The sequence below is a fragment of the Zalophus californianus genome, chromosome 1 (assembly GCF_009762305.2).
Source record: "Zalophus californianus isolate mZalCal1 chromosome 1, mZalCal1.pri.v2, whole genome shotgun sequence".
Classification (NCBI taxonomy): Eukaryota; Metazoa; Chordata; class Mammalia; order Carnivora; family Otariidae; genus Zalophus; species Zalophus californianus.
Window position 1 is genome coordinate 202,852,918 of NC_045595.1, and position 14,871 is coordinate 202,867,788.

At 46.7% G+C, this 14,871-nt stretch overlaps 1 protein-coding gene across 1 annotated transcript in view; it reads left to right on the forward strand.

The window, feature by feature from the left end:
• Positions 1 to 14,871, forward strand: part of HUNK (hormonally up-regulated Neu-associated kinase) — a 101,459-nt gene that overhangs the window by 50,283 nt on the left and 36,305 nt on the right. Inside the window, exons 3-4 of the mRNA XM_027581720.2 lie at positions 2,972 to 3,027; positions 8,076 to 8,211. Of these exons, the coding sequence (XP_027437521.1) occupies positions 2,972 to 3,027; positions 8,076 to 8,211 (192 nt within the window). The remainder of the gene's footprint in view (positions 1 to 2,971; positions 3,028 to 8,075; positions 8,212 to 14,871) is intronic.

Here is a 14,871-nt window from a genome sequence, read left to right on the forward strand (position 1 = left end):
TTCCTCCCCTGGTTTTATGACATTTTCCCGATTTCCCAAAAGTGGGCATTTTTTTTCTTTTGCATTTTTTCTTATTTTTAGTCTCCCATTTATATCATTCTTCTAATCATGGTGGTTGTTCTCTAAGGCTTTTATGGTCCCCAAATTATCCAGCTTAGCTTTATAATTTTTGGCAATTGCTTTCTTATACCCCACCTCTTTAAATTGTTTTTCTCCATAGTGTATGTTCTGAACCAAATTTCTCCTTCAGTGCCTTAGTGTGGCTTCCATTCTTTCCAGGGAAGGAGGTTTAATTTCGCTAGAAACAAACTGTGGCCTTCCTTTAGATTTAAATAGCACTGCTGCTTTATAATCAGTTTTCACAGGATAACAGTTTGGGCTATTGCTGGCCCACTGTTTTGTGTGCGCATGCAGGTTTTTTGGAATTACCGTATATGCTTGAATATAAGGTCAAATTAGAGCATGTCCTGGTTCTCCTCCAAAAAGAGGAAGTGTCTCACCTGGACTCACTTATGACTCAGGGAGCTCGAGAAACCTCCCAAGGAAATGGATAGAAAGGGAGGCCAGGATGTTTTACATGGCTTTAATAATAACTTCTAGCGAAATGACCTCCCCATTGTGAGGGTTTGGGAGACAACTCTAAAAACAATTCACTGAGTGGTTAATTTATAGAGATTTTAAATGGGCGCTTATTATTTACATGGCTTGTGATAAGATTACCAGCAAGCGATTTAAAAAGTGCTTTGTGACAAACATCCAGTCAACTTTAAGATCATGCTACTCTGGTAATACGGCACGAAGACTGTCAGCCTCGTCCTGGCTGTGGCAAGTTTCAATGACACTGTTTCATGAACTGTGAGGGTGTGGGAATAATATTTCTGAAGTTAATGTTATGGCATATGCTCTTAAACACGATAGTGCAGCTTTGTAGATAGTCGTTTGGTAGTTCCATTGCATTTTAAAAATGTTTATACGTTTGTTTTCCAAAAAGCCTTTACTGAGGGACAGAGTTTTCCCATTGGAAAAATGAGGAGAAGATTATTGTATATTTGGGGTCATCCTGCATTTGGACATACATGATACCCTTTAAAGGCTGATACAGTTTTTATATAGTCTGTGTATTGTTTCAGCTGGATCCAAGTGAAAGGATCCAATTCTTCCTCCCACCTCCCAGTTGGTGGGTGCATGTGGATTGGGGGATATCCATATTCCCTAGCTGCAAGTTTCAACTCAGACGTCCTTGCTCATCCAAGTGTCCAGCCCTAACGCTACCAGCCGCCTTCCAATTTTGAAAGATATTGGATGCTTTTTAGAGCTCACCCTTTTCTGCACTTGACTTCTTCCTATCTTGAAATGCTTCCCAATGCTTCCCTTCCTTGTTCCTGGGACAGCAGTGTCCCCGACTTCCCTCCTCTCCCCGACATTCTCTCCCTGGGCAATCTCATGTCCTTTCCAGACTCAGCTTCCCGTCCCCGCCATACTGAGGTTGAAAATTGGTAGTTTGCAGGCCATGTCTTGCCGGCAAGGTTGCCCCCTGCAGCGTGGTTGTTACTGTTTTGAAATGTGAATTTGTTGCCAGCATTTAAAAATGGGGATAAAATCCAGATTTCTAGTTCCTCTTGGAGAAGAGGATGAGCTGGTACGGCTGGGACCGAGCTGTGAGCATCTGTCTCCGTGAAATGGGACACTGCTCTCCGTTTACTAAAAGGCTTAGCAACTGCTCCCTTTTGTCTCACGACTTTGATGTAGTGTTGTTTGCTTATCATGATTACACTATTCTGTTCTCTTCAGTAGAGCTATGAGGAAAAAGGATTTCTTTTGCCTATGCCTCTGTTCAAAAGTGGGAAAAATAAAAAAACTGGACCAAAAATGCCATGTGTTTCAAAACCGTGGAAGGGAACATGGTGTGTGTGTGTGTGTTTGTAAGAGAAGAATGTTCTTATAGATCTAATACTCAAGGTGTGTCTGAGTTGACAGCTTAAAGATGCTTATCCTGTAATCATCAACTTAGATGGTTTTGATGACCAAATGAATACTTTAGCCCATGTTTTTTTCTTCTGAAATCCAGAACAGTCTCTTTGGTAATGTAGATTCATTTGTATTTACTGAGTACCTGGGATGTGCAAAGGTCCTGGGGGTGCAGTGGTAAGCAGGGCTGCCATGTTTCCTGCCGGCTAGGAGCTTACAGTCGGCTTGCACAGATCCTACAGGCACCCCACATTCAGCATGAGCCTGAGTACAATTCTCCCTTCCACTCTTCAAGTCCCCTCAGTGTCAATGATCAGAGTCACCCACAGATTGATTAACAATCTTCATTCCATCTGCAAACTTAATTCCTTTTGGGTATGTAATGTTAACATTCACTTGGTTGTAATACCAGGCATTAGGAGCCAACATCTTTGGAGTCTGTTTTTCTGCCCACCATGATATCTGCTTGCTTAAATGGATGATCATCTGCCAATTTGTGGAGGACACTCGGGCTCCATGCATGGAGTTTGAAGGACTGATACATTATGTTAGCTTTCAATTTTTTTTTTTTTTTTGGCTGCTTCCTCGAGTCTGTTCCTTCCCCCGGCTGGTGTTGCTCACCAGCTCACATACACGTGGCCACATTTGTATTTCCCCACCTGTTTGGGCAGCGCCTGTCTTGAATGATTCTTCCATTCTCTCCCAACCCCATTTATTTAAATTCCAAGTTTCCACTTTGATCCTGCTCCTTCTGGAAACTTCTCATGATGTGTTCTGCCCTCAATGCTCTCTGCGTTTCTGAAATCCTTTGGCTTTTTCAGTCTGCAGCAATTAATTGTATCATATTTATAAATATTTACTTATTGATTGTGGAGTTTTGACAGGGAGCTTTTTGGGTTTGTTCAAAGTAGCTCTCAAACAGTTCGTTTGCCTTCAGAAGCAAAATGTCATTCCACGATTTCAAATGCCTATCTGAAATATCCTGTGGTTTTGTTTATTTCAGGGACTTGAAGATAGAAAATTTGCTACTAGATGAAGACAATAATATCAAGCTGATTGGTATGACTTTTTTTTTTTTTAAACAAGACTATCCTTTAAGTGTTGTGTTGTCAATTCTCAGTTATTATTGACTTTGAAAATTATTCATCGTCTATTTCTAATCCCAGACAATACTCTAGGCCACCTCCTTTTACCTCCAATATTTAATAATGGTTTTGAAAATGAAAATTAATTTTAATAATAAACATAATTAGGAAGGTAGAAATACTATAAAGGGACCATAAAATTAATTTCACAGCTATTAATAAGTATCGGTTGGTTACATACATGTTCTGTGGATTATTCAAACTTTAGCTTTGCATAAACTCAAGTGGATCCGAATTTTTATGGGTGTTATTTTTATTTTGGTTAACTGTAAAACTTCTTAAAAATAGTGAAAAATAGTTTAGTTCAAAAGTCCTACTCTTAGCTTAGCCATTGGTTAATTCCCTTTCCATGAATATCAGAATGCTGAAGTCGAAGGGAACCCAGCTAACCTTCCGTTTTTATTATAATCTTTATCGAAGCCCCATCGTACAATTGTGCACAGAGAAATCCCCACAGAGGGATAACTTAGAAGGAAGGTAATCAGAAGGAAGTTCCAGGATAGAGTGAGTCATAATTGGTTCATAATTCAGGGTCCATAAGTGAGTTCACTCCATGACTCATTTTCTAGAAGAATTCCTTTTTGTTTGCCTGTATGATTGCTCTTGGCAAAAGTCTCACGGCATCATTTTTACACCCAGATGTGAGCACCATCATTGATTCCTCTCTTTTCTTTCTTTTTCCCACCTCAGGTGCAAGTAATTTTTTCCATCTCAATGGCTTGAAAAAGGCTTTCTATTAGGAGAAAAGAGAAGGATCAATAGAATGTTGTGAATTTAACTCTCGTACCCGAGAAGGAAATTTTGTTTGGCAACTACTAAAAACCATCTCTAGACTCTCTGAAACATGTCATTCGAATAACCAATTAGATTCTCTGGCTCCCAAAACCAGACTGCTTGGCTGGCTGAATAAGCACCGCTGACAGGTGTTAATGAATGAACATACCGATCCTTAGAAAACTAACAAGAGGAAACCATTTTTTTTTTTTTAATTTCCCTCAAAAGATTTTAAAGATCAGATGCTTTAAAATGGACAATTCAAAGAATTTTCTTTTCATCCTGTCGTTTCACTATCGTGTTTCGGTTGTCCCAAGGGCCAAATACAGAAGCATAAAACAAGACAGACGTTGAAATGCCCTTAGGATGTCTTACCGGTCCTGGTTTCCGGGATCTGTGTCATTAAACAAAGGCCCGTCCTGGTGGGGGGTGAGGAATGGAGGAAAGAAGATTGTTGAGGTTCTCTGGCAGGCTGACCTGTAACTTGTCTTCAGAAAATGTGGAGGTGACAGAGACAGGGTTGCCCTAATGGCAACAGATGGTAAGAAAACAGGCCACGTGAAGGCCAGATGTCCGTTATAGTAAAAGTTAAAATAATTCAATTATTTGAATTAATTCCCCCATGCACCGTCCAGACTGAGGCTGAAGCAGGTCACCAGGGCATGGTTTCCGTCTCCTAACCTGGTACTGCTCCTCTTGCCCCTTGCCTTCCCTCTTGCCTCCCTTCCCCTCAGGCCTTGCTCTCTCTTTCTTCCCAAGCGATAGCCCTAGACGATCATCTATGACACTAGAAGTGTACTGTGGAATGAACAGTGTTGAAAAGCCACAGCTTTTTGCATTGGTTAGAAGTGTGCTCAGAAGATTCTGGAAGAACCAATCTCTGTAAATAGTGGATGCGTTTCTAAGTAGCTCACAGATTGGCCGCCTGACAATCCCTCTTAGAGAGGACCCGTGCCAATAAGAGGAGGACATGCTCTCCGTACGTGAGAGCCCACGGTTCCCCTTGAGGAGAGCGGGATGGTGGCTCTTTGGATTCACACGCCTCGGAGTCTCCTCTGCTCAACATGGCGGCCACTGGATTGGCACCCAAGCCCGGGACTCCAAGTGGGTTCTGTCAGAAATGAGGTATTAGAGACCACAGTTTCCAAGACTGCTGGCAAGGAGGCTCTGATCATTGGATTTCCCATTATTTGAACTTTTTATGTGGCTCCCAGTTCCCTCATGACCAGCATAAACCAAAAGGCCTACCTCACACCTGAAATCCAAAGAGACATTATAGTACCAGATAGGACAACTGGGAATTGCCTTGTGTTTACCAATATCCAATTTTCCCCATTTTTTCCAGTGGGTCAGTCACGAAGCTAGTGGTGGGCGCTGGAGGGAGGGAAGACCCAGGGTCTTGTGCGTTTTCTTGCCCCTGGGTCGGGCCATTTGGATCCAATGTTTCTATGACTGTCTTTTTGCAACTTGAAAGCTCTTTGAACCTTTTCTTCAAAGGAATTACCTAGTTATTTTTCAAAGATGGATTATAGCTATTTCCATTTCCTCCTATAATAGTTTTCCTTCTTTGGAATAATTTGATTTAAGTGAATTTACTTAAGCCCGATCCGCCATGTTTCAAATAAACTAGAGCTAACTGGGAATAAGATCTGATTTAATCAAGATTTTTCCCCCCCCTTTCAGAAAAAGTGGTCTGATGTTTGATCGTTTAGAACAGTTTTGTACTTCAGTTTCCCACAGCAGTGTTCCCTGGGGCATTTTGTGAGATTCATTTTGCGGCTCTCTGAGGATAGTGGGCTTCTCTATTTACCAGATCTAATTGGGGCAGACCTGGGAGACACCCCGGGAAGCGGACTTCTCTCTAGTTTCACCGTTCTAATTATAGGCACGTGTGTAAAATTTTAATAATTACCCTTATGGATGTGAAAAGGACCGGTTATTTCTCTACAATATATTTTAAATGAAGCCCTTCTGGCGAGGTCAACATTAAGTCATTTAAAATGCAGATCTTCTCTCCTCCCTCACCAGGTCAGCTGCTAATTTAACTTCTTGAACCTGTGCTTGAGACAAGGCAAGGCATTGTGTTCTCCAGCTTGCCTGGAAGCAGGGAGGGGCGGGGCGGGTGGTGGTGGCAGGATAGAGGGTGGGGGGTGACCTGGTCTCTTATCTCACCGTGCCCTCTTGGTGTCCAGCAGTTCTTAACAGACCCCAGTCCACGAGTGGAGGGAGCGACCTGAAGGAGGCAGTCCTTTGCTGTGAATGGCACCCCGCTGAGATTAGACACAGAGTCTTTATTTAATGTCAGAAATCTAGAGAGAAACTTTATGGGACTCCTAGGAGATCAGGCCTCTAAAGTGACTGCGAAACTTCCCTTAAAATGTTGCCCCCCAAACAACGTAATCTTTATTCCATGGTGCTCTTTATGCATTTGTTGTTTTATTAAAATTCCTTTAGGATGATTTGCAGACCCAAACACTTAAGCAACCATCCAATTTCAAGCACGCTATGATTTTTCCTCTTACAAAAATATTTGCCCTCCCCCTTTTTTCCTGTGTCAGCAGTACTACAGGGGTCTGAGAAGTCTGAGAACAGGGGCCCTCAGATACTTTGGCACAGAGATCTCCTCTTAAGATGGGAAGCCGGGGGCCCTGTGGCTCCTGTAGGGACCTTCTTGGGCAGGTTATGTGGGACCTACTAGTGGGGACTGGTGGGGGAGAGATGGAGGGGGGAAGGAAACAAGGGCTGGGTGGGGGGGGAGAGTAGGGAGCAAAGGGAAGTTACGAGAAAAAAAACATGGAATCATAAAAAAAAAAAAAGCAAAGGAAGAGTTACATGTGTCCACATGCAGCATCCCCCAGTGGTTTGCCAATCCCTAGGGTAGGTTCTGGTTCTCCATCTCCAAGCCCAGTGCCTTGACTAGTTTTTGGAGCTCTGTCTTGGGGAGGGGGCTCTGTTTGGGAAAGCTCCTTCATGACACAGTCTCAGCCAGCGACTGTGGGGAGAATTTCTAGTGGTGCATCTTGACCCGTGGTGTGAGTCACTTGATGGACTTAGTGTCACTTCACGCCCCATCCTGTGTTTTTCTGTTCCTGAGCGTTCCCGAGCAGTTATAGCAGTAAGGCGCTTGCAAGTGGAGGCACATTAGTCAAGGAGAAAACACAGTAATGAAAGCAGGTATAAATCCTACCGGTTGAGAAAGGACAAGGGTTTTGTTCAAGACATGGAGCCAGTCTCTGGCCACTGAGCCCTGGGGGCAGAGTCTCCTGTTTGGGGGACGAGAACCATAATACTCAACGTTGAAGTTCAAAGGAGAAGCGATGATCTGAATTCTGGGGTCAGCAAAGATTGAGGAAAGATATCAGATGGGGACAGAACGCTGACAACTCTGATTACCTGTCAGTTGCAGTATCCTGAGGATCAAAAAGGTAAACACAAAAGAAAAGGTGTACTATACCCAGCGAGCTTTGGATGCGTCGGGCTCTTCTTTGCTTTTCCCATTTGCCTTCATCATCCAAGAGCAAGGCAACACTAGGAGGTCGCTTAGTCCAGTTCTCATTGCTGTCTTCCTGATGTTAGAGTTCCAGCCAACATTCAGCGTTGTCTAAATGGTCGGGGGTATAGTTTTCCCTCTTCCAATCCCCACACATCGCTACATGCACCGGGAGCATTTTTAAAAGACTTGCATGAAATTAAAACACTGAGCTGGAAAATGTCAAGTCTACATGGGGGGATCGCATGTCACCCGGGGTGACGCTGACCCCAGCCAGAGGAAACGGATCTTCCATCCGTGTTTCCCCACATGACCCCTTGGAAGCCAGATTGCTGACTCCGAGGCCTCTGCTCGTTCTCTCTTCCTGCCTGTAGTCCTAGAAAGCAAAGCCTCTCTTTTTCCTGGATGACTCATTTGCAAGGTTTGATGAAAATATGTTTTGGTTCAACATACTTTTAGCTCTAGCTGGATTTTACAGTGAGGACTGATATAAAATGTTTCCAGGCTCGGGACCCCATATCCAGAGGTTATGGTCTGCAGCTGCTTGGTGCTCCTTTGGGATGCTAAATGATGTGTCAGCCCGAGAGAACGTTTTCTTTCCTACTGCCGTCTGGTTGTTGGTTTGTTTTTTTTTTTTTTCCTTCTTCTGTTTCACAATTTTCTAATTCGGAGCCGGTTTTGTCTTCCCCTGTTTGCAGACTTTGGTTTGAGCAACTGCGCGGGGATCCTGGGCCACTCCGACCCGTTCAGCACACAGTGTGGCAGCCCGGCCTACGCCGCACCTGAACTTCTTGCCAGGAAGAAATATGGCCCCAAAATCGATGTCTGGTCCATGTGAGTGATGGAGCTTATAAAAGGGAACTGTTGTGTCCGCCCTCCCTCTCTTATGAAATAACCTTTGAGTATTTGATGACAAGCGTGTTGTATTACCGGCTCTGGGATAGATATCCGGTGATTCTTTGGGGCCTGGCTTTCCACCTCTGTTCCTTCTGGTCGGTTCTCCACAGACCACCAGAGAGGCTTTTGCCAAAATACCTTCCGTTGCTGGGGAGACAAGAAACAAAGTTCTGAGCTCACGGAACTCACGTTCTGGTTTCACGAGTCACTCCTGTGGTTCCCCTGCTTAAAATCGTCCCGCAGCTTTCCTTTGTTCCAGAAGAAAGCCGCATGTGTCTCCTACCCCACCCTCTGCTCTCGATTCCTCAGGCACGTTGGCCTCTGTTTCATCTTTCCCACCTCTGGGCTTTGCACCTGCTCTTTCCTGGGTCTGGAATGCCATTTCCCGGTTCTTCAGGTGGCCTGTCCACTCCCACATTCCAGTTTTAATCCGGTGCTCCCCCCCGCAGAATGCATCACTGAGTTCCCTGTCAGAAAGGCCCCCACGATTCTGTCTCCTCACCCTTGCAAACCCCATGGCGGCCTGGCATTTTATGGCTTGTGAATCCATTTAGTGTGTGTCTCCCTAGTTGGGAAGGATGCTGCGGGAGGATGGGGACCTTATGGATCTGCTTCACCAGTGTCCCGCACAGGGTGGGCCACCAGTCACCCCTGAAGGGGTGGGTCAGGGGTCGCTGCAGTGTTCCTGAATCTGGGTCCCCACGGTGCCCACACTGAGTAAGCCCCTCAGCATCAGGTGTGAATGGTACGGGGAGCCGTGCAGGGTCCTGGATTCTGGGGTAGGGACTAAGTTCCTCACCAAGGGGAAGTGGGCTGTAGCCAGAGAGTGGGCTCCTGATTAAGATGGAATTTGGCGATGAGGACGGCCCATTTGAGCCCAGGATATGTTGATCCGGTACATTTCTGGAATTCCCCTACTTCTCTCCCTTCTCGCTACATATCCCTTGTCCAGATTGGAGAAAAGCTCACATTTGCCGCATGCTTGGTGTATGGCATGCACCATGGCACTTAATTTTCACGGTAACCCAGTGAAACTTTTACTCTCTGGTACCCCCATTTTATGGGACAAGAAACCCATCGCAAGAGACATTAAGAAAATTTCTGAAGGTCACGGGGCTACTAACTGGTGGAGCTGGGGTTTGAACCAGGCAGACTCCAGGGTCTCAAGATAAAGGACTGAATCCTGAGCCTGGCCCCATTGCCTCGTGGGAAGCCATTCTCCACATCCGTTCTCTAGCGGGCTCCGTGTTGTTTCCTATCCCTTGCACGTGCTGTTCCCTCACCCAGGGATTCTTGTCCCTGCTCCTGTACACCTTCTCTTTCCCTCTTCTTTTCTGGGATTCCACTTCCCCTGGGCAACCCTCCGTGCCTCCTACAGGCTGACTTGGAGCCTCTGGTGTCTCATCTGTTTCCTACGCCCTGCTCCGCGGGCTCTCACCCCATGGTCACGGCTCCCCTGCCCGAAGCCCTGCTCTGCAGGCCAATGGGGCAGGACAGTGGGCACGGAGCCAGGGCTAGAGAAAGGAGGGAGGGGAGGGAGGGACAGGAGCTATAGGGTCAGGGGCTACCATTGGCAGAGGAAGCCAACAGAGCCAGGGAACCCCGAGGGAGGGTCTAGAAGGGAAAGGAGCTCAGGAGGTTCCAGTGGGAGGTGAGGGGAACTGGAGCCCAGCATGAGATGCTGAGGACAAGAGAATTCCCGGGGCTTGGGTGCAGCTGGTCACAGGTTAGTGGGGAGTCGGCTTCCGTTCCTGGGAGGGCTGAGTGCTCTGCGTTAATTATCCCCTTTGATCCGCAGGACAGCCAGTGAGGCGCTCTCGTGCCCATTTTACAGAGTAAGTGGTGGAGATACACTTTGCACTCACGGCTCTTCAGCCGAAAGCCTGAGCTCCCAGGGACTTTCCTGACGCCTCAAGAGGAGGTGTGGTTAGCGCTGTAGCTGGAGTGCTTATGGCCCCCGGGGGGAGGGTGCCGGGGGGCCGCCAGAGTGAGTGGGAGTGCTAGCAGGAAGCCCCGGCAGAGGAAGCCTTCTCATCGAGGTTCCCTGGGTTGTTTGGCCGGCATTGCTGATTCACAGGCTCTTTATTCTGGGCCCAGAAGGGCCTCAGAATCCTTCTTAACACAGCCATCAGAAAGCACTGCCAATGCATCAGAGTCGATACTTGAGGTGAGATCCATTCTTGGTCCCTTTCAATGCTTAAGAATTCTCACACATGTCTGGCACATGTAAATATTTATTGAGGGATGAATATAAATGTTAAAGTCTATAATCACCTTCTCTCCTTAACAGTTAGGGAACTCACTTATGCTAAATGGAGAGCTAGACAAGGGACCATTTGTGCACCAATAAATAAATAAATAAATAAATAAATAAATAAATAAATAAATAAAAAAAAGAAGGCGGCTATGGAGCATAGAGAGCCTGAAAAGCCAAGAGGTTCAGAAGCGTGATGTAACTGGTGGCGTGGGAGGCGTAATGACCATGGGGAAGAGAAGCCGGCAGCTGGAGAGCAGGTGACAGTATCCTCCTCCGGCCCTGCTCTCCCAGGGACTGAAGGGTAAGTGTCATCACGAGTTGTCATGGTGACAAGGCTCAGCCTACGAAGGGGGACCTTTCCACTCCATGGCTGCCAACACAGGCAGCTCCTCACCGCCTAGAAATGTTGGTAGAAGGGAAGAGCCTTGTGGATTGTCAGAGCGGCGGGGGAACTCCTGGGCATGTTTCACCTGCGTGGAACCTCTCTCTCGTCCCCTTGTGCTGACTGTAGGATGGGAAGAAATCATTTCTCCTCTTTGGGGAAATCCAAGGGGAAATGGAAAGCACCAGCTGCAAAAGGCAGCACCGTCTGAGGGTCAGGTGTAAGCTCACACTTTGTCCCTGGCCCTCCTGCCAAGCCCCTGGGTTTGGGAAAGAAATCCACAGTTAGGGACCCCAGGTGCTCTATTTCTCAGTTTTGGGGACCCCATGATTCAAATAAAGGGACCTGGTCTCCTGCCACCTGTTGTGTCCCCACGCGTCAGCCAGAAGCAGTGGCTCCACCCGGAAGGTGGCTTCAGAGGAGGGAAGGTGGAGGGGAGCTGCGGGAGGGAAGGGGGTGACCCAGAACCCTCGCTTCCCTCCTCCGCCCCGGCTTCTGCCACCGCTGGGCCCTCTGGAGCTGCTGGACGTTTCTTCGCTCACCTCCCACTTAGTTGCCTTTTTTTCCCCCAAGAAGGTGATATGCAGCTTCCGGTTTTCTGAAAAGCTCTCGTCAGGCCTCATTCTTAGTCCTGGTGCCAGAGAGTAATGTATGGGTAAGTCTTTGACAAATGGTAACACACCATACACACCTTGGTCTTTTCAGTTGATTGTGGTATTGCTCCGGAGGCTGATGGGGGATCTCTAGGTAGACCAGAAACTCTGTGTGCTAGTGCCCCGTGGTGGGGCATTGTGGTAGAGATACTCACCCTGTTTAGCCATGAAGGACCCTGTTTTATTCTAATAAATGAAGTTTCCCTGGAGCAAGATTGGTTAGCTGACCCTGGAACATTCTCTAGGGGATGAGGCCACAGGACCCATGCCTAATTCACAGGGGTGGCATCAGTTGGGCCCCTTTTAGAAGCTGCTGTTGATAAAGCTTAAAAAGCAAAAAGAGGCCACGTGAGGAACAGATAGCTTACCAGCAATTTGTTCATTCGGCAGTTACGTGTTGAGCCAGGCGCTGTGCCGAATTCTGAGTGCACAGCGGGGAGTCAGATAGCCAGGCAGCCTTGGTCAATCCTTGGTTCCACAAAGATTGTTATTAACGCTCACATACCTTGGACTGAGTGACAGGCAGTGTTCCAGGGGCTTTGCAAGTATTAACTCATCTTGTCTGCCTAACAACCCTTCAAGGGAGTGCTCTGTGATCCCACTTTACAGATAAGGAAACTGAGGCCCTAAGAGTCTTGGGCCCTCACCCAAGTGGCACTGATAGGGCGTATAGAGCTAGGATTTGACCAAGCTGGCTTGACTCTAGAGTTTGTCTTAAATCGTCACTCTTTACTGCTTCTACTTCTACTATGTTGTGCTTCCTCTCCTGGGATTTCCATTCTAGTGGGGCAGACGGTTTTTAAACAAGCTGTAAGCTGGGTGTGGTAACGGCTATGGAGGAAATGGGTGAGATGCGGGGAATGAGGATGGGGGTGGCCTCCAGGGGAGGAAACCTCAAAGCCAAATCCTTAGGATGAGGAGAACTGAACTCTGGGGAGAGGGAGGTGTCAGGAAGGAGGGCCTGAGACACAGGGAACAGGATGTGGCAAGACTGGGGTGGGGGTGGGGTGGGGTGGGGTGGGGAGGTTTGGGAAGGAGTTTGGGTTTCACCCTTAAGGTTATGAGAAGCCACTGGAAAATTATAAGCAGGTGGGTAACAACATGTTATGGATTGAATTGGGTTCTCCTCCCGAATGATATGCCGGAGTCCTAACCTCCAGTGTCTCAGAATGTGATGTTATTTGGAGAGAAGGTCTTTACAGGGGTAACCCAGTGCAAACGAGGCCATAAAATCCAGTATGACAGATGTCTTTATAAAGGGGAGAAATTGGGACACAGAGAGACGCAGGGAGAACGCCATGTGGGGCTGAAGGCAGAGCTCTTAGTGCTGTATCTCCGAGGTAAGGAACACCAGATTGCCACAAACAACCAGCAGCTCTGGGAGCAGCATGGAACAGGTTCTCCCTCCCAGCCCTCAGGAAGAACCAACCCTGCTGACTCTCTCGGCTTGGACTTCGAGCCTCCAGAACTGTGAGAAAATCAATTTCTGTTGTTTAAGCTCTGGAATCTCGGGAAAGGCCAAAAGTAAACTGATGAGTAAAAACTCTCCACTCCAGATCCCAAGAGCCATTCTCCTTCCCAGGAAGTACGAAGTATGAAGTGATACCTGTCCTGAATCAAATTCACTAACAGACGAATAAAGTAGACTAACGGAATTCTTGGTCATCACTTACCCAACGGAGCGTAAGCCTCCATCAGCCACCCAATCACCATGGTTCGATGTAAATCCAAATTCTCAAGCATTGCTGCTACCTGTAGGTAAGAAGTTACTGGCTGTATGAAAACCAGAAACAAAGAAAGCCACAAAATATGCAGAATTTCGTTCACGCAATGGTGGAAGAGTCTCCTAGGAGTAAGAGAGGGCGAGCCCTAGTGCATAAACACTTTTCGAGAAGCGTCTGCGTCATGTTTACTAACCTTTCAGTGGGCAAAGCAGGCTGCATGGCCAACCCAGAATCAGGGGGAGAGAAAGAAATTTCCACCCTGTGATGGGGGGGAGTGGAAAGGAATGTGTGGGCTTTGGGTTTTTGTTTTGTTTTGTCTTGCAATCGAACACACTTACCTACTGCTATGGACTGAACTGAAGCCCCCCAAAATCCATACATTGAAGCCCTAATTCCCCAGCATGACAGAATTGGAAGTGGCGCCTTTGTGAGGTCATGAGGGTGGAGTGCCCATAATGGGATAAGGGTCCTTCTAAGGAGAGATTCCAGAGAGCTTGCTTGCTCTCCGACAGTGAGGAGAAAGCCAGAAGGTGACTGTCTGCAAACCAGGAAGAGAGCTTACCACACACAGCCCGGCCATGTTGGCACCCTGCTCTCAGACCCCGGGCTCCAGAACCATGAGAAAATGTCTGTTGGCTGAGCCACCCCATCTGTGGTATTCTGTCATGGTGGCCTGAGCCAACTAAGACACCTACTTACTTACGCGTGTTACCTGTAAATAATTTCGACGTGTCAGGAGGCACAGCTGCAGAGCTGGGTCATTTCAAGAAGCCATCAGAGGAGAGTTTAATCTGCTTCTGAGGCATAAAGTGGAGTTTGCCAGGTGGAGGAGAGGAGAGGAAAATTTCCGGGCAGAGGGAACAGCATATGCATAGTCTTGAACTTATAAAAACCTGATTACTATCATTCTTGATCTGGAGAAAATGAAAACTTCAGAACCTTCTTTAAGAGATTAATTTTCCACTGCTTTGGGGTGTTGTGTCTGAGATACTGGTTAGGTTTCTGTTTGGTGCCCATGACTTTGCTGGCAGAATTGGAAATGGAAAACCCAAAGAGAATTTAATTTAAAAGGCCGTTTAAGAAAGAGCGAAAATGGAACGAATTTTCTTTCGGGGTCAGACACTGTTATTATAAAACATCCCTTTTTATCGTTCTGAAACAACAGAATGAAGAATTCACTTCTCAAATCAAAAGGAAACTTCCGCCTCCGGAGGTTTGGACCTTGAGGGATGGATGGGCCTTTCTCCAAGACTTCTGGGACTGACTTGGGAAGAAAACCAGCTTGTCACTCACGGAAACCTTTGGAAGGAGAGCTCTTTCCACGAATGGGGCCCCCAGGACCCTCCTTATCTAGTGAATCAGGCATTAACAATGTCAGTAGGAAATGGTGTATGCTGTCTTGGGGCTTTTCCACTATTTTCAGTGGTCTTCATTTTCATATACGAATATCTTTCAAATCATTTGCATCTTACCTTTAATTGAGATGACTGGAGTATGTTGATCTCCAGTGACCTTTGAGATATCAGACATGAAACCAAAAATGTTCGTTCCGTGGTAGTGAACCGTTTTTATGGTTAACTG